The sequence below is a fragment of the Gymnodraco acuticeps genome, unplaced genomic scaffold (assembly GCF_902827175.1).
Source record: "Gymnodraco acuticeps unplaced genomic scaffold, fGymAcu1.1, whole genome shotgun sequence".
In the NCBI taxonomy this organism is placed as follows: Eukaryota; Metazoa; Chordata; class Actinopteri; order Perciformes; family Bathydraconidae; genus Gymnodraco; species Gymnodraco acuticeps.
In genome coordinates this window covers 1652970-1671001 of record NW_022990016.1, presented here as the reverse complement: position 1 = coordinate 1671001, position 18032 = coordinate 1652970, and the positions used below count along the sequence as shown (strand labels likewise).

The window sequence follows — 18032 nt, the reverse complement described above, 5'->3', positions numbered from 1 at the left end:
TAAAAATCTAAAAATGTAAGCAATTTATCTAATAGTTGACAACTTGATTTATTTAGCAGCTTTAATTGCAGTGCTCCTCTATTATTTAGACTGTATAAGTTATAGATGAGTTGTACACTAACTGGCAATTGAGTGTAGAGCTTTAATCTACTAGAATCACATTTCCCGAAATAAATATTAAACTCTATTTTAAACGGGTGTGTTGAATCAGCACTTTCTATTTGTGACACACAAACATTGTACTTAACAATATATGATAAGTGAAATTGAATGTAAATGTAAATAAGTAAGTCTAAATATCTTGGTAGCCTACACACATTTCAATACACTTAAATGATACATAATTCAACTCAAAAATAACACATTATGGTGTTTTATTTACAGGATATAGCTTGTTATCAAAAAACAAATATAGAATATAATATACAACATGCTCACAAGTCCTGATTTTCCAGTTTTATTCAATAATAGATTTCATGGTTCTTTCATTCAGTCCATTGTATTCCCAAGATATGATTTTAAACTCAAGGAAAAGGTAGCAAACTCTTCATCATATCAGCCCAAGGACTAGATAAGATATGAGGTGTGTCTGTATATCCATTAATAGGAGCAGACGAAAGCCTGAGGTTCCCAGCAGGTGAAGTCATTGAACTTTCCATTTCCTGCAAAACAAATGATCAGCAGATCAGAAACACAGTGGTTAATATTCAAACTTGGTGCAACATCAAAGTAAACAAGTAAATGATCTATCTCCATTTAGTTCAGGGTTAAACCAGTCCTACCCTGTGGCAGCAATTCCACGCAGTCCTCTAAATCTGACGTGTTGTTGGGCTCCCCTGACAGCCAATCAGCAAAGCCCCAGTGAGAGCCGTCCAACCAGATGAAGCGACCGGTCTGATAACGGGACATTAATGAGGGGAAATTAGATTGGGAATTGAGTCATTTATTTAATTAATTCAACAGATACAAACACGGTAATGACATTATGTAATAGGTGAAGGCTAAGTGATTATTAACAGATTTATGCCCCTTTAAGGTAAGTGAGTCAATCCCAGGTTGAATGCACGTCTAAGGGTCTTGAACACATGGTCCTCAGTGAATATAATGTTAAAAGTCTGTCTCTTGTTTTAAATATCTGTCCTTGTTGATGTTGCTGCTTTGATGCAAGAAAAATGTCAGACTTCTGTTTGAAATTATAGTATTATCCTATCCTATGATATCGTATGGTAGACATGTATTAATGAAATGATGTTGTCACGGCAGCACACAGACAACAATAGTATAGGTAAAGAGGGAAGTCAAATAATAAATAATGAGAGGTATATTAAGGCTTATATAAGAATAGAAGAAGACAATTTATAAAAAATGATGAATAATCGAGTGAAAAATTACTTATTTTTAAGCTGCTCCCATGTGAGAGCCCTCTTCTACACATCAAGTATTTAAATAAAAGTGCCTTTCTTTGGAAAAGTGTAAATTATTGATGATTGTGTTTTTAATGATATTGTTATTTTAGCGTTCCTCGTTTTTTTGCGTAATGTTTTAAATGTACATTCTTTGAGATAGGAAGTTTTAATTAATATTTCATTGTGAATTTTTTGCACTTTGTTTTATTTTCTTCTTTGCCTTTATCTTGGGACCACGTTAGAAAAAGTGTTTTCACTTTAAAATATTATTTAAAGATAGGTCTTGTTTATCGGATTGATGATACTGTATGATCAAATAATGGCAAGTTCTGATTGACTGCACTAATATAGAGATGCTATTTAAATATGATACAGACTATGACGTGTTAAAAAAGAACATACAGCATGATTTATAATCTGATAAATGATGATGGTATTGGATATGAGATACAACATACACACCTCCAAATATCTCAGCCCTCCGACCCAGGTGCGAGTCAGACCTCCGTTCTGCCGGATCAGGTTCATCACCTCTCTGTGGACGTGAGGGCTGGAGATGGAGGCCAGGTGACCTCCAGAGAAATGATCCTGGCAGAAGAACTGCAGAGAAACAGAGAAGAAGTGAAGGTGGGATAATGCACATTATCATATAAGAAGTTTAGCTTTAAAAAGGTTTAGTAGTTCATCTTTGAAAAACATAATATTGGTACCTGTGGGACGCACAGATGTTTATGGACATACAACTGTGTATTGAAACAAGAAACTTTATATTTGTGTTTAGTTCTATTTAATTAACCTGTAATTGCCTGATGTATGCCAACTATAATATTGAATAGGTCAAGTTAAGGTTAAAAGAGTACAGCTCACACAGGCACAGAGGGCAGCTCAGGGTCCTGCAGGGGAAACTCACAAAAAGTGAAGGCATCACTAAAGACGGAGCCCGCAGTTTGCATCGCATCCACGCTGCATTGATGTTGTTGTGTTTCTGTATTTTCAGGTAAGCTAAAGTAATGAAAAGTAGTGACACATATGTATAATAAATGTGTAAGTAAGTGTAACAAACTAGCGGTAACGCAGATATGATATTTATATTGCACGTTATCGTAGTTTTACCGGAGAATTGACGAAGATTGTGTCACCTGCGAGCTACTGTAATATGGACTAATGCCAGTATGTTATGTATGCTTGTCAGTTTGTTAAACGGGTTAATTGCCAGTAGACTTTTTGATGTTATGAGTAATGCAAGATTGAGAATGTAAACGCATGTTTATGCAGATGCATCACTTATTAGACTTAGCCAACTGTATGCATGCAGCCATGTTGCAGTGATGTGCTTATAGAACTAACATATTAATGTTAAACTTGTGCACGCCTGGAAGTGTCAAAGTGTGCAACATACCTCAGCATCTGCAGCCTTCTTTGGCTCTTTGAAGAACTGGTAACACTTCCCCTCGATCATCACACCAGGGGAACAGCTCTGCCCTGTGGCCAAAAGGGGAAATTACACACTTTTTCTTTTTAAATGATAGGTTTTCCAACTCTAAAACACAACTCACATGCACTTATAAAACATTTATTTAAACTGTAATCAGTTCTCTTTTCCAATCTCCTTATTAAAGTGTGTGTGCATCATTTGTTCACACTTTACCTTGCTTGTTGTGTTTTGGTGATGATCTTCTTTCTTCAGGATTGTTTACAGCCTGCCTCCTCAATGCCCTTGGCTCTCTTACATGATTCATCACAGGACTGTCTGCTGCCATTGGGGATATCTGGTCTGTTTGGAAAAACTCACTCGCTGTTTCATCCATCATCAAATAGTTGGACCCATCCACCATGGGAGAGCCCATCCTAGCCTCTTCATTTGGGAAATACTCCTCTGAAGTTTTCCGCGGCTGCCCAAAGATGTCCAATGCTGGCCCTCCTTCCTCTTCTGTCTGCTCCGTGTCTTTGTTCTCCAGTGGCTCCAACTCCATGATTGGCTCGCCCACCATTTCATATCTTATCTCCGTGTTAACTTCTGACCTGCTGCTCAGTTTCTCTCCATTCATGTTGTCATCCTCTAGTGGCTCCAGCTCCATGATTGGCTCGCCCACCATTTCATATCTTGCCTCCATGTCAATGTGCTTCTCTTCAGTCTCCTGGTTTGATTGAGTCTCTTCCTCAAGGTTCATTTGCAGCGGAAACTCCTTTTGGGCTTCGTTGTCATCCTCTAGTGGCTCCAGCTCCATGATTGGCCCGCCCACTATTTCATATTTATGCTCAATATCATTCTCCCGCCCTTCTTCACCCTCTTCCTCAAAGTTCTCTTGCACTTTAACCTCCAGTGGCTCCAGCTCCAAAATTGGTTCTCCGTCCAAAACGTAGGTATTCTCTCTTATAAGCCCCTCTTCCTCCTCTGAGAGACGTTGATTGACAGCATTTTGATACTGATATGCCGCCCTCAAAGACGTTTCCACTTCTAAAAGCTCCATTTCGCTCAGTTCCTCTTTAGAAATGTCATCGTCCTCCAGTGGCTCCAGCTCCCTGATTGGCTCACCAACGATTTCATATCTTTTTTCCATGTCAATGTCCCTCAATTTTGCTTCAGTCTCTTGAACCTCTGATTCCACATTAAAGTCTGGGTTATCGCTGAGCTCTGACACATCCTCAACTGGTTGGTTTTCCAGCTCCATGATTGGTTCTCCATCTAAAATGTAAGTCCTCTCTCTCATAAGCCCCCCCCCCTCCTCTAAGAGATATTGATTGACAGGATCTTGATGCTGAAATGCTGCCCTTAAAGACTTTTCTGTGTTGCTCAGTTCTTCAGACATGTCGTCGTCATCCAGTGGCTCCATCTCCATGATTGGTTTGCCCGCCATTTCAGATTTGTCCTCCATATCAATGTGCCTCTCTTCTGTTTCTACATCTGGCTCCACTTTAACCTCTGATTCCACCTTAAAGTCTGGGTTATCGCTGAGCTCTGGCACATCCTCAACGTGTTGGTTTTCCAGTTCCATTGTTGGTTCTCCATCTAAAACGTAGGTCTTCTCTCTTATAAGCCCCTCTTCCTCCTCTGAGAGACGTTGATTGACAGGATCTTGATTCTGATTTGCTTCAGACACGTTGTCTTCATCCAGTGGCTCCTGCTGCATGATTGGTTCACCCACCAGTTCATATTTTTCCTCCATGTCAATGTGGCTCTCTTCTGATTCTGCCTCTTGAACATCTGGCTCCACCTTAAAGTCTGGGTTATTGCTGAGCTCTGGCTCCATCTCAACATCTGGCTTCACGTCAACTTTTATTTCAGCCTTGACCTCTGGATTCAGATTTACTGGAGCTGGTTTTACCTGTTGCTCCTCAAAGCGAGGCCGGACTTGTGGTGCAGGGTCCTCCACCACCACATGACCCTGCACAGGAACCCAGTCTCCCAGCAGACGGCTCTGGTTGTCTCCAGGCAGCACAGGGTTCGGTGCAACTCGTGAATCAAATGGTGGCCTTCCCAGAGCCACTGCAAAGAGACAAATAAGAGAAAAGGCAGATTAAATGTACATGCCACCATTGGACGACATTGGGCCATTGGACACACACCCCTCAGACTGAAACACACACACTTTATGATCTGCAGACATGTTGTTTTTCATTGTAGTATAGTTCTCTTTTGTTTAGAGATATCTTTGTTGTGATTTTGCGTTCAAGCAGTTCAAGTGTGCATGAGTTAATGTGCCTTGTAAAGCATTTCAATTTGAAACAATTACACAACAGACACAACAGAATGATTTGTACATGATATGATGAGATAAACACAGCGTTGATAATTAACTAGACTCTCTTTAGGGACAAAGCTCATAGAGAAAGTCATAGAAACATCATTACTGGAAATAAATGATTAAAATTAAGCTGAGACTAGATGCTAAATCTTCAAGTAATTAGGAAAAATTACCCTTTAATGCTAAATTAAACGGAGCATATTTGTAAAAGTATTTGAGGTAAACCATATTCTGGATAACACACAAAGTAAAACAATTATAAAATCTCTCACCTGCGAGGCTCAGTGCGAGCAATGCCAGCGCCTTCATCTTCTTCTGTTTGAATAAATCTTTGTTTAGTATTGTAGTCTGTGATTTACTGTGAAATGTGCCTCGTAGCAGCGAGTTATTATCCTGTTTATGTGCTGTTCTCGTTGTGAGTGTATTGTATTTATCTGTTATTAGTGGTACACCTAATCTTTATGAACGCCATAAGTCAAACCTCTTTTAATTCTACTGTCTGTAAATCATAAAACTATGCCTTCCTGTTAACTTATCTTGTCCAGAGCACATATTTTTTCTCTTTTGTTTCCTCATGGCATGCACTTCATAATTAAGAGGGTAGAAAGTTCACTTGTTCAAGGCTCTACCAACGAAACAAACACCTGGGAAGTATTCAATGATACTGTTCCTAAACACATTTAAGAAATAATGTAGTTGTACTTGATGAATGTTTTGGTATTTATATGCAATACATGTATTTAAGCTTATGTAGTACTGATTGGATTTGATTTTTTACAGCATACATTTGGCCATGTCACAGCAGGGAGAGAATGACCTCATACCAGTACGATATGAAGGTATTTGTATGTGAGTATTTCTATTTCCTGCTACTTTTTTACTTGCACACACAACAACATTTCAGAGGCAACAATATTGTACTTTTTACCCCCCGTCATTTATCTGACTCTTTGTATTATGTATTATTATTGGTCAACATTAAAGTTCATTGAGTCACAAGATACCTGGCAGCATATACAGTAAACAAAAAAGCGTGCCGTTGACCTTTTATTGTTTCAACTGCAACAATAATGCATTCATATTTTTCTTTAATTTAATTGTGTGTTATATAGGTTTTTGTGGATGAAAATGGTCTCCAAAGGCTAAAATCCCAGAGTCCCCTCAAGAGGGAGTTTCTTCCGTAACATCACAATGCCACCCTTGTGTTTCTAGCTAACCAATCAGAGCAGACTGGGCTCTGGTTTCAGACAGAGGGTGAAAAGAAGTGCTGCAGCACAGGCAGTATGAGAAAAATAAAGAGCTTTTTGAACATCAAAGCATGGAGACAAGTCACAGTAGTGGCACTAAATAGAAATATGAACCTAAAAAAAAAGCAAAATAGGGCCCCTTTAAATAATATAAGATTATTCTGAAGAATGAGAAGTTACATTTTTTGTACTTTCATAATATTTTGATGCTTCTTCCTTTGTGCATTTTTTTTCGAGTACACAGTTAAATGCAGAATCTTACTTGCAACAAAGTAGTTTTGCACCGTGGTACTAATACATTTACTTGAGTAAAAAATCTTAGTACTTTGTTTACAGTGGCTGTAAAAGATCAGTTTGCATGTAAAGTCGCCTCTTCACGTATATTTGGTTTATATAGGATTGAGAGAGGTTGTTTATGTGAAACAAGTTGGTGTAAAGTGAGTAGTGTGTGTTGAGCGGTGTTGTTCTTGGTGTGTGTGAAACACACAGACTGTATGGTGTAACATGACAACCTGCTCGAGCGCAGCAGCTGGGACTGTAGATGGTGAACAGGTGCTGCAGCAGAGATTTTGAAACTTTGTATTTCTCTTATGCTTTCCACATGTGTCTGCACTGATGGCCCCTGTGTGTGTCCTGTGTGTGTCCTGTGTGTGTCTTTAAAGTGTGTCTTTGAGTGTGCATATGGCCACAAATGTGAGCATGTGTGCACATTAACCAGAATGAGCGACAATGAGCTGTTGTGTGGCTGCTGCTGCTCAGAAACCTAATAGCCAAGGACACAGAAGCTCAGCAGCAGCTGTCCTCTCTGCACCTCCTATTTCACTCACAGCTCTAACTGAGGGATTTACATCTTTACATTCAGGTGGAGGGTTACACGCTTTAAAGAGGTAGTTAGTATTACACTAAAGATGTATTTAATTGTTCCTAAAGAGCTGACTGAATCAGATCATGTGTTTATTTAGCAAAATAATAAATAATACGTATTCTTAACTGTAATGATATACTGCCTTTCATGACATAAAACACAGCTCAAAGTGCCTTACAGTAGAAAGAAATCAACAACAGAAGTGATAAGGAGGAGACTGGGAGTGAAAACAATAAAATAATAAAATCCTAAGGAGATACGATGAAGGAATATGATTGAAATAAAAGCAAGTCAATAATGGTAAACACTTTTTTTAATTTAATCAATGTGTTAGACACAGAAAGCAAATATCAAATAATAACGATTGATGTTAGAAAAAGTTGGAATTAATTAAAAGCAAAATCATCAAAATACTTTTTAGGCCAAACTATTATATCGGTCAAATAAGTCGAGAGAAATGAAATATATTTAACAGCAAATTGTAGAAGTATAAAGTGGAGTTACCACTACCTTTCTTTCCCCTTTATACAAGTACCTGAGTTTTTGGCCACTTGGAGGCACTAGAAACAAGTTAAACACACAACACTGACATATCACCACATTTTAAGATGTTATGAAACAGTTGTGTATTTACATCAAACCGTTGGAAAGCTATACCATATTGTATTTGGAGTTGTGAGTAAATCAGAGCAGTGTTGAACGGCCAAACAATGAGATGAAACTCCTTTTTAAAGCTTAAAATGAACATTGCTTGAACATTTTCATTTCATATAATGCGATTACAAATTGATTATTTATACCCACCAAGTAAATCAACCTTGTTTCTTTCAACCCCTGCACGTCATCCGTCGCTGACTAACACTTCTGTATGTTGCACTTACAATAGTTTGACTTATTTGAGGATAATATACCTCCTGGATTCTTACTGTTCTGAATTTGCACCCTCATGGTTAAGGGCTTTTATTTTCAGTCGCTTTTGATAAAAACTTAGTTAAATGAAATGTGTTTACTTTCCTATGTTTGCTCCGTTCCTAAGAACCCAAATCAGTCTTGGACATGTTGTCACTTGTAGGCGTACATACTCCTACACACTAAACCTTGTGCTAATTGTACTGTATGAGAAACTAAGATCAAAGAACGACCCGTCTCAGAGCTCATGTTCCCCCTGCTGTGGGCGGGGGTCTCCCTGGACATCAGGACAGCAGCAGCTCCTCCGCCCTGTTCACGCTGCCCTCAGTTGTCCAGGCTGCTCCAGAAAGTGTGCACGTGCTGCAGATGAAACTTGAAGAAGCTGCAAAGACTTTGGAGTAAAACAATTTTCATCGAGGCTCAGCGGACGGATCTGAACTCACCGGGACTAAACATGAACACCATGAAGGTGTTGGCTCTGACCCTCCTCATCACTTTGATGCACAGTGAGTATTGTTCGGCTTTTAGGAACTTTATTAAGCACTTTACCAACACTCAGAAAAGAGGCTGCAATAGGCTTATAGATCTATTGCAAGAAGTTTTCCGAGAAAGAAGTGCATGTTAGAGCTTTAAAGATGTCTACTGATGGTATTGTATTGATACCAGGTATTCTGTTGTTTCAGACTTGTATTTCATTTGAAATCTGGGTCCATAATATCAACATCTTCTCTGAAGGCCTGCATAGAAGACGCAGCATTAAATATAAATTCTATATTAAAGGGAAAAGTTAGAGAATGTACCAAAATGATAGGTGTTGGTAGGGGGGTCCAACCTCATTTTTGGAAAATAAACAATTTATTTGGATCCTGCTCTCATATCTTCACCCCAATATCTCTTTAGAAATATATGATAATATATTTGGACTAACAGTTTTTGTTGCTGCAAAGGAAAATGTTAAAGTAAAAAAAGACTTAACCCTCCTCTATTTCTGACCCCCTTCTCCCTTTACTTGTTGTACTGTCCCTCATAAATGCAGAACACATGCAGGTTTTTTTTGTGTGTGATTGACTTCTAAATGAATGAAGAGGTTTTCTTAGGTGATGCATGTTTGGTCTTGCAACAGAGAAGTTGTGAAAAACTGTGATCAATGCTTATGATTTCAGCATGAAGCAGACTGAAATTATTTTTGGTTCATGATTTATTGATCAGTAGTGTTAGTGCACGTCAGGAGGAGAAATGTGATGCGTTCAGGGACTGCATCAGAGGCTGAGATTGTGCAGGGAGTGGTTCTGTTTGGGCTGCGTGTTTACATGAAACCCACTCTGATGCCGTTTGAACCCGAGATCTTCGGCTGATGAAACAAATCTCGTGGAGGAGTCTGAGATCCCAACGCTTCAGTTTGAAGATGGCCCCGCCTGACTCTGTTGTTGATTGGACTGAGATGAAATACGACCACTTGCTATCTGGAAAAATGCATTTGGAGTGTTTGGGGGATCTCTCAGGGGCAGAAGCTGCTTTCCAAACAAAATGCTTTATGTTGATAATTGCAGTTTTGACGTTTGTTTTGATCTTCCTTGTATTTCCTTATGATCAGGGAACAACTTCCTCACAGAGATGAACATATATAAATCCTTATCCTCAGTCAGGACAAGGCTGATCAAAAATAAAGGATCCAGTGCATGGTGCTGGCATTATTTGCAAAGTGTAAAACCTTTTTAAAGCACTTTCTACTGCTATGAGAATCCTAAAAATGCATTTTTCTATGAGTAAAATAATCAGACAAAAAGTAGAATACAATGCATGTAATTTCTGTTTTTACTGTAGGTTAAATCGGGTTCATGGCAGAGAGGTTTAGGTTAAGCTGAGTGTCATGGTTAAAGGTTCATCCAGTGTGGAGTGCTGCACGTGTGTGTAGATATCTGTCTGTGTGAGTGTGGTGTGTGTTGTGCCAGCTGAGGAGGGTAAGGTTACTTTCACAAAGAGCTGCTTTGTCTCAACAAGCATGCTCTCCACGCATGTGTGCGCCACACACACACACACACACACACACACACACACACACACACACACACACACACACACACACACACACACACACACACACACACACACACACACACACACACACACACACACACACACACACACACACACACACACACACACACACACATGTATACATCACTTCAGGGGACATTACATTGACTTACATGCATTTCCTGGAGACTTATCCTAACATTAACCATAACCAACACATGCCTAACCCTAACCCTTACCCTAACCCTAATCTTAAACCTAACCAAGTCTTCACCCTAAAATTAATGATTCCCCTCATGGGGACCTCCAATTGGTCCCCATAAGGGAAGCCAGTCCCCACACGTGACTATGTAAACAGATTTAGGTCCCCACAAGTATAGTAATGCTAGACCACACACACACACACACACACACACACACACACACACACACACACACACACACACACACACACACACACACACACACACACACACACACACACACTCATTAATTGATCCCATGTGTTCTCTGCATAATGCCAAACAAGGTGTATGCATTAATACCTGGAATATTAAAGCTCCTTAAGTGATTCTCCGTCGTTGTTTTCTCCTTATTGTCTTGTTCAATTAGTTGAGTCCTTCACAGGGAACAGCAGCTGGAAACGTTTGCAATAACAAATTGTTACCATGGATTTATAGTAAAAGAAACTGCACATTATCAATGGGATTATATTAATTTTTAAACATTATTTATCAATTTTTACTTAGATAAAACTTTGACTTTGGGTTTTCCTGCAGTGAAAACTTCTTGCCATTGAAGTTTATCAAAAATGCATTGATCTAAGCCAGCTACCATTACAGTTTTGGGGCATCTACAGCATATTTTTAGATTTAGACTCATACATTTTGTGGAGGAATGCAGTGTGTTCTGAAGGGATACTTCATTAGAGGAGGTTATCAGGTCGGGATTAGGCAGCTTGTCTGAGTCATCCATCACCTGCATTCCTACACACCACCGCTCCTGGCACCACCAGGCTGGTGTGGGGGTGTGTGTGTGCATCCAGACAAAGAAAGCAGATATGCACATATTCTGTCTTGGGAAGTTCACTTTTTTCTATATGGTGTGTGAATCCATGATGTTTGTCTGTGTTGTCTTAAAACGTGTGTTACGATGGATATCATGTCTGGAAAACAATTTGACCTACAAAAAAGTAGCCTCAACCTGATTGTTTACTTAGAGTGAAAACTGTCTTGAAGATTGTCCACAGCTGACCCTCTCTCCTGCAGGTCCTCTCTTTCTGTCAGTGACGGTCAGCAGCAGCAAACCCAAAGTGGAGGTCCACGAACACACAGGTCAGACTCAGCTTATTTGACTTATCCTTAAAATCATACATTATGTGATTGAAGTTTTGTTCTTTTTAAACTTGTTCCTTATATCTTTAATGCTGTATGGATTTCACCCTAACTTGCCATCAAATTTTACATTTAGAGTCAAACTGATTGAAAAAATGTGGCCTAATATGAAACTTTGACAATAGAACTTTAACACAGTTGTGACAGAAATCAACATATTTAGCAAAAATTAACCTAAACAGTTACTTTAAAGAAAAGTATATGTACTGTATTCACATTTTTTTGTCTTGTCCTACCAGATGCTGTGCTGGCCTGTGAGTTCAGGACGGAGAAAGATCAGAACCCCAGAATCGAGTGGAAGAAAAAGGGAATGGGGGTGACGTTTGTGTATTTTAATCACAAATTCACTGGTGAGTGACAGACCTACAGGAATTCCTTTACATCTCTCAACAGAAATGCCTGATATTGAGTTGCCTTTCTTCCCATCGTCCTTTCATAATCACCCTTTGATTTATTCATGTTGTTAAGCTGTACCTCTGTCCCCTCCCACCATAGGCCAGTATGCCAGCAGGGCGAAGATGGAGGGGGCGACGCTGACGTTTCACTCGGTCTCTCAGAAAGACTCGGGGGAGTATCGCTGCGAGGTGACGGCCAGCGAGGACCACGTGAGCCTGGGAGAAGCTACTGTGACGCTCAATGTGCTCGGTATGAAAGGGACACCTGCCTCTGTTATAGTGAATATGAAAATATGCTTATATATTATTAGAGCATCTTTAGTGTCTGTAATGTGATGTATTTTTGAATGAATGTGGGCAGGATTTGGATTATGGGATGCTGCAATGATCTGTTTGGTGTTTGGAGCCAAACACTTCAGAGACATGTTTTGTATATATCTGAGACCTGTAATATATTGATGAAAAACAGTATAATAGGTGACCTTTAATCAAAACCACAACCACCATTTTTTGAAATGTGAACCAACATTTTGCCAGCTGAATTTCCACCACACACCTCTTCTGTGAATATTGTTAATTCTATACTTTACGTAACTGGATCTGTTCCCCCCCTCTTCTTCCTCAGTGCCTCCTCACGTCCCGTCCTGCGAGGTGCCCAGCTCGGTGTTCGTGGGCTCCGGGCTGGAGCTTCAGTGTAAAGACAAACTCAGCGTTCCCCCGGCCACTTACCGCTGGTACAAAGACAACAAGGCCCTGACCCCCTCAGCAGAGACGCAGTACAGCGCCGACACCAGCAAGGGCACACTCGTGAGTACACACTATAATTATTAATCTAATATATCATATTCCAATTACTTGTATATAGACTCTCCTTGCACTTATTCTATTGTATTTGTATTTACTTGTACTATGTTATCTGTTTTATTGTGTTACATTGTTGGACGAGCCTGTGACCTAATATTTTCATTGATATATCTACACTATATCTATTAGATTCAAGATTCAAGTTTCAAGGCTTTTATTGTCATGTGTACAACATGACAATAAAAGCCTTGGAACTTGAATCTTGAATCTAATATACAAACACCTGAATGCACCAAGGAGTATAAAGACTGTTCACATCTGTAAAGAAACACATTAATCTCCTCACTTTGTGTTTTTCTGGAGCAGGAGTTTAGGAGTGTGACCAAAATAGACGCGGGGATGTACCGCTGTGAGTCCTCCAACAGCGTGGGAGCGCCCAAGAGCTGCGTGGCCCAACAACTCAAAGTCATTGATTGTAAGAGGTTTTAGTAAAACTCCTATTTAAAATGTACATGTCTCGCTTCACTCACCAAACACTGAGTAATTCCTCTCTTTCCCCCCCTCCCAGATCCTTTGAATACGACGGTTTTGATAGCAGGTGCTGCAACTTTCCTGGCGCTCGTCCTCTTCTGCTGCATCTGTGTGTGTGTCTGCAGGCGCCGAGGCTGCTGCAAGAGTGAGTGGCCGTGTGATGTGTGTGAATTATGAATTTGCTGGATAGAAATGGTTAGAAATGTTTAAAAAGTGCATTCAAAATGTGTAAATGTGACAGGATTAAATGCATTCCTTTATCATTTTAAATGGAAAACTCAGTAGTTTCTGTGGTTTTAGGGAATATTATTATAGTGTTTTTAAGCGCATTGTTTTTGTTTTATACTGCTCCTATCAGCCTTTTTGTTATCAGGGAAATTACTCTAAAAAGCCACTGTACACCTGCTCAGCCCCAAAAAGCAGACATACCGATTAATTGACTAACTTTAAAGAACTAAAGAGCCTGACATTTGCCTCAGTGGAGCTGAAACGGAGTGAATATTGGATTTACATTTGTCAGGTTGGACAGAAACAGGAGTCTAAATGCATACTTGAGTAAATGTACTAATCACTATCCACCATTACCAACTGATTAATAGACAAATGTGCAGCTTAGTCAGTGACCAGTGTTGGGTTCAGAATTCCAGAAAAGACAGACAACTTCTAAGTTTAACTATTTATTGTAAAGAGAGCAAAATATATATATTACTTGGCCAAGGACTCTTCACGTCTTTGGGAATCACAGGCAGCAAAGCTGTAATCTGTAACCACCATACAGTGTTTCCCGCAGATCTGAAATATAATATACTTAGGGGGGGTTGGTGGTAGCGGGGGGGGTTGAGGTGACGGTTGAGGTGACGTGCCTTTGTGACGTGCATCAACATCAACATTAATCTGTTGGTCGCTTGTTAGCAGACCCTTCACGCGATGGCAGAGCGAACAGGTACAGCCTGGTAGGAACCTATCCATGTGATTTTAAGTGGGGGTGGACCTGAAATCCTCTAGTGGGGTCCGGGGGCCTGCTCCCCGGGTAATATATTTTATTTATTTTGGAGTTAAATGCATCAATCTGGTGCACTTTGAGGAGAAAATAAAGAGACTAGATCTATGGAAACACCTATATGAAACAGAACTGTATACATTTCAATAATCATAAAATCATGGCCATAACCAATAACATTCCATTTCCAATATGAAAAAACACTGACACCCTCAAATGGAAATATGTGTTTACATAAATGGTGACCAAACCGTTTGAGACCCACTGAGAACTTAGACTAAGTTAACTATCTAAACACTCAGAGAGTCCTTTACCTCGCCTGAGCTGAGGTTATCCCGAGCTTGAATGACACACAGAGACCAATCAAGGGCTTTGATGTATGATCTGTATGACAGTGGCCATGTCGGCAGGCCACATCATGTAGACAGCCAGTCACCCTGTGTGAGGCAGGCCACTTAACAGGCCTGGCCATCGGGAAACCCCCCGGTCCTCCCGATGGCCAGTCTGGGACTGGGTACAGGAGGCGTAGAGCGAGGGGTCATTGTCCACAAGTGAATCGATCGCAGATGGCCTCGTGGTCGCGGACAAAAAAAAAAAGGAAAAAAAACCTAAATGGGTCGTGAAATATACTTGGGCGGCCGTTAATATACCTGGGCGGCCCGCCCAAGTAAAGTCTATGTGTGGGAAACCCTGCCATATCCGTAAAGAGCCTCGAACCTCGCGCGACAATACATTTTATTACACAGGGCGTTGCCCGTACATTTATGATTGGTCAAGACTAGCTGAAGAGATACCATGGTTTAGACTTGGTTCTCTTTGGTTGGTGCACAGACTCAGACAAGAGTCTCTTGGCAACACGATCCTCCAATCATCATTCGGCCGGCTGGCGAAATCCCTCCCTACTCTGTCTCTATCATATGTAATTTGTTTTCGCTAACGTTTCTTCAGATATAGCGGGAAACCATAATGTTGCTTCCTAGCTTTGCGTGGGAGCGCGGCATAAGGCCGGTGCGATGTGCTGTTCTGACTACCTCTTTGTATTCTCTCAGTCTTTGCATCTGACCTTGCTACTTTCAATATTGCAAGCTAAACACTTTCGCATGTGACTTTTCCCTTCGTTCCTATCCTCCCCATCAGCACTTGGGGGGGTGATTGGGTCTTCCAAAGTCACAGCAACATAAAATGAGCACAATAAGCAAATAATGTAATAATAAGAATCTTGTAATGTTATATAAAAATAGACTCCACACCATGACAAACGTTAACGTTTCTTCTTTGTCGTTTCTTTGAACAGAGGAGAAGAAAATGAAAAGGTGAGGGTTTCACTTGTTTCATCTGACTCTTTTTGCCTGTAACCGTGTGTGTATTAGTTGATAATGAACTCACACTGCCACCCTTTGTCTTTCAGCAACAAATCCTACAACCCTCCTCCTCCGCCTCCCATCCGAAACGTGAGTGATCAGAGGGATTGTTGTCGTGCCAGGGCTTGTTTTGCTCACGGTTGCCATTTAAATTCTGTTGATAAGTTGCTGATAACACTGGTCTCGGCTAATTAAAGGAAATGATTCATTGCATGTCTCTCTGCTCTTTTACAGATCAAACACTACAAACAAGCTCACTCCTTCATGATCTAAGAGCGGAACACTTTGACTTCAAACCATCCTGAATATAAAGTGTGTACTTCTTCATAAACACACAGGAAAGTTACTCAAACTCGCCTTGCTTTTGGACGGGCAGTATGAGAAAGATAAAGACGTTTATGAACATTACATCTTGGAAACATGCCAAAGTAGGGGCAAACCATCAGTAATGTAAATGGTGTCTTTATCTCAGCTCCTTCAAAGCCATATTATATGTTAAATTGTCATATTTTTCTCGAGTGTAAAGACCTTTTTTATATCTCTGTTTTTATTCATATCTTTCCAACTTTTCTCAGACTTTATAGGCCAAGTTCACAATGCAGTTTAATCTCTGTTCCGCCACCTATAGGCAAGAAGCTGTTATTCATCCAAATACTGTATAGATTGTATCCTTCTTATTGCCTTTCATTTATATACAGATGCAGAGATGTTGGGGATATGAAGTTGTTTTTTCTCTTTGTCATTTTTGGTATATATATATATTTTTCAAATGTGTGTGTTTGTGTGTTGAGCTTATGATTGTTTAATATTTGGCTGTATAAATTCAAATAATGTGAATTGAGCGACAAATGAACGGGTGTCTGCACACACTGAATTGTGCTTTGAAATGCTTTTGAAAATATTTTGATACTTTTTTGATGTTCAATAAAGAATGATGAAAACATAATGGTACATTGGATGTTATTGGCTTATAGTTTTAGGTATTATTAGCTGATCTAGAGAGAAATCTAGTCTGGTTAGCTGAATGCTAATGCTTACAAAAAGTTAACTATACTGTTTAAAATAGGCAATGTACAAGTGATAGAAAAATATACCAAATATAATAAAATTGCAATAAAATCAACAAAATTCAGATAATTTTTTCAGAAAGTTTCGACTCGTTCAAAGTTCATAAATAAACTTTAAGAAAAACATTTAAAAAAATGTATGTGCTCATTTTTAAAGGGTTTGACCATAGACTATATATAAAGGGTTTGACCCGTTTGAACGCAGATACAACAAGATAAGCTAAACACAGAACGTAAAATGCTGTACTGTGGAATAAAATACTGCTTATTGTAATAATAAATAAACATGTGAGCTGCAACAAAATAATACATGTGTGCCTTCATAGTATGATTGTTAATAATAATATATTCTGCAACTGTACAGAAGAGCGGTTTTTTTTGTGGCAATAACAATGTTGGAGAAGCAAACTTTAATAAATGGTTGAGATATGACATCAACTCCTACTTCACAATTTAAAGGTCACCTATTATGCAAAATCCACTTTTTCATGTCTTTTATAAACATGTGTCCCCTCTGTGTAGAGATTCTGAAAGTTTCAGGAAAAAAGATTCTCTCACTTTCTGTCCTGATCCATTTATATAAAAACCTGTCTGAAAATCAGCTGATCAGATTTTGGCCACTTTATGATGTCATAACGATTTTTTGGCTTGTGTAACCATTAGCCAATCAACAACCAAGGTACCCCCCCCCCCCCCCCACCTTATCACCTGAATCTCCTCCTAGAGCACCATTAGGCGCTTTCACACCACAGTACTTTTCCCACAAAGGTTCATGAGAACTTAGTTCATGAGAACTCTTTAGTTCTCATGAACTAAGTACAGATCGCGTTCACACCGGAAAAAGTCCCTGGGGGAGGATTAGGCAAATGAAGCCGCTGACGTCACTTCTACTTCTTCTGCTTTGGGTTTACTGGCAGGCCGCAAACCACTTCACGGCGTATACTGCCACCCGAAGTTCCCGACCGGAAGTCCCCGGAGTTGGGGACTGGCTTTAGTTGAAGCTGCTGGGACTCCCAGCTATGGAAAGCCTAAAGTGCCACTATCCGCCCGTTTAAATGTATGTAGCTTGTTTTGCGCGCTAGAATATTGACCCAAATCTGACGAGAATAGCCGATCGCAGCCGGGGGAGGTCTTAAAAAGCTTGCCTGAAGTCGGACAGTTCTTCTTCTTCTTCTTCTTCTTCTTCTTCTTCTTCTTCTTCTTCTTCTTCTTCTTCTTCTTCTTCTTCTTCTTCTTCTTCTTCTTCTTCTTCTTTCTTCTTTCTTCTTCT

At 39.8% G+C, this 18032-nt stretch overlaps 2 protein-coding genes across 3 annotated transcripts; one reads left to right on the top strand and one right to left on the bottom strand.

The window, feature by feature from the left end:
• Positions 1-433: 433 nt before the first annotated feature.
• On the bottom strand, positions 434-3491 carry si:ch211-160b11.4 (proteoglycan 3). The gene is made up of 5 exons (XM_034213675.1): positions 3055-3491; positions 2806-2888; positions 1869-2006; positions 783-894; positions 434-662 (listed from the first exon to the last, which is right to left on the bottom strand). The coding sequence occupies exons 1-5, from the start codon at positions 3482-3484 to the stop codon at positions 601-603; spliced, it is 825 nt and encodes a 274-aa protein (XP_034069566.1). The 5' UTR covers positions 3485-3491; the 3' UTR covers positions 434-600.
• Positions 2327-16641, top strand: jam2b (junctional adhesion molecule 2b). Of its 2 annotated transcripts, XM_034213674.1 has the most exons (12): positions 2342-2403; positions 5933-6001; positions 8386-8679; positions 11479-11544; positions 11844-11954; positions 12100-12249; positions 12625-12806; positions 13170-13278; positions 13372-13479; positions 15629-15647; positions 15743-15785; positions 15930-16641. In XM_034213674.1, the coding sequence occupies exons 3-12, from the start codon at positions 8628-8630 to the stop codon at positions 15966-15968; spliced, it is 879 nt and encodes a 292-aa protein (XP_034069565.1). In that variant the 5' UTR covers positions 2342-2403; positions 5933-6001; positions 8386-8627; the 3' UTR covers positions 15969-16641. The 2 variants fall into 2 exon arrangements, with proteins under 2 accessions (XP_034069564.1, XP_034069565.1); XM_034213673.1 differs by having other exon boundaries at positions 2327-2403; positions 5933-8679.
• Positions 16642-18032: the final 1391 nt, after the last annotated feature.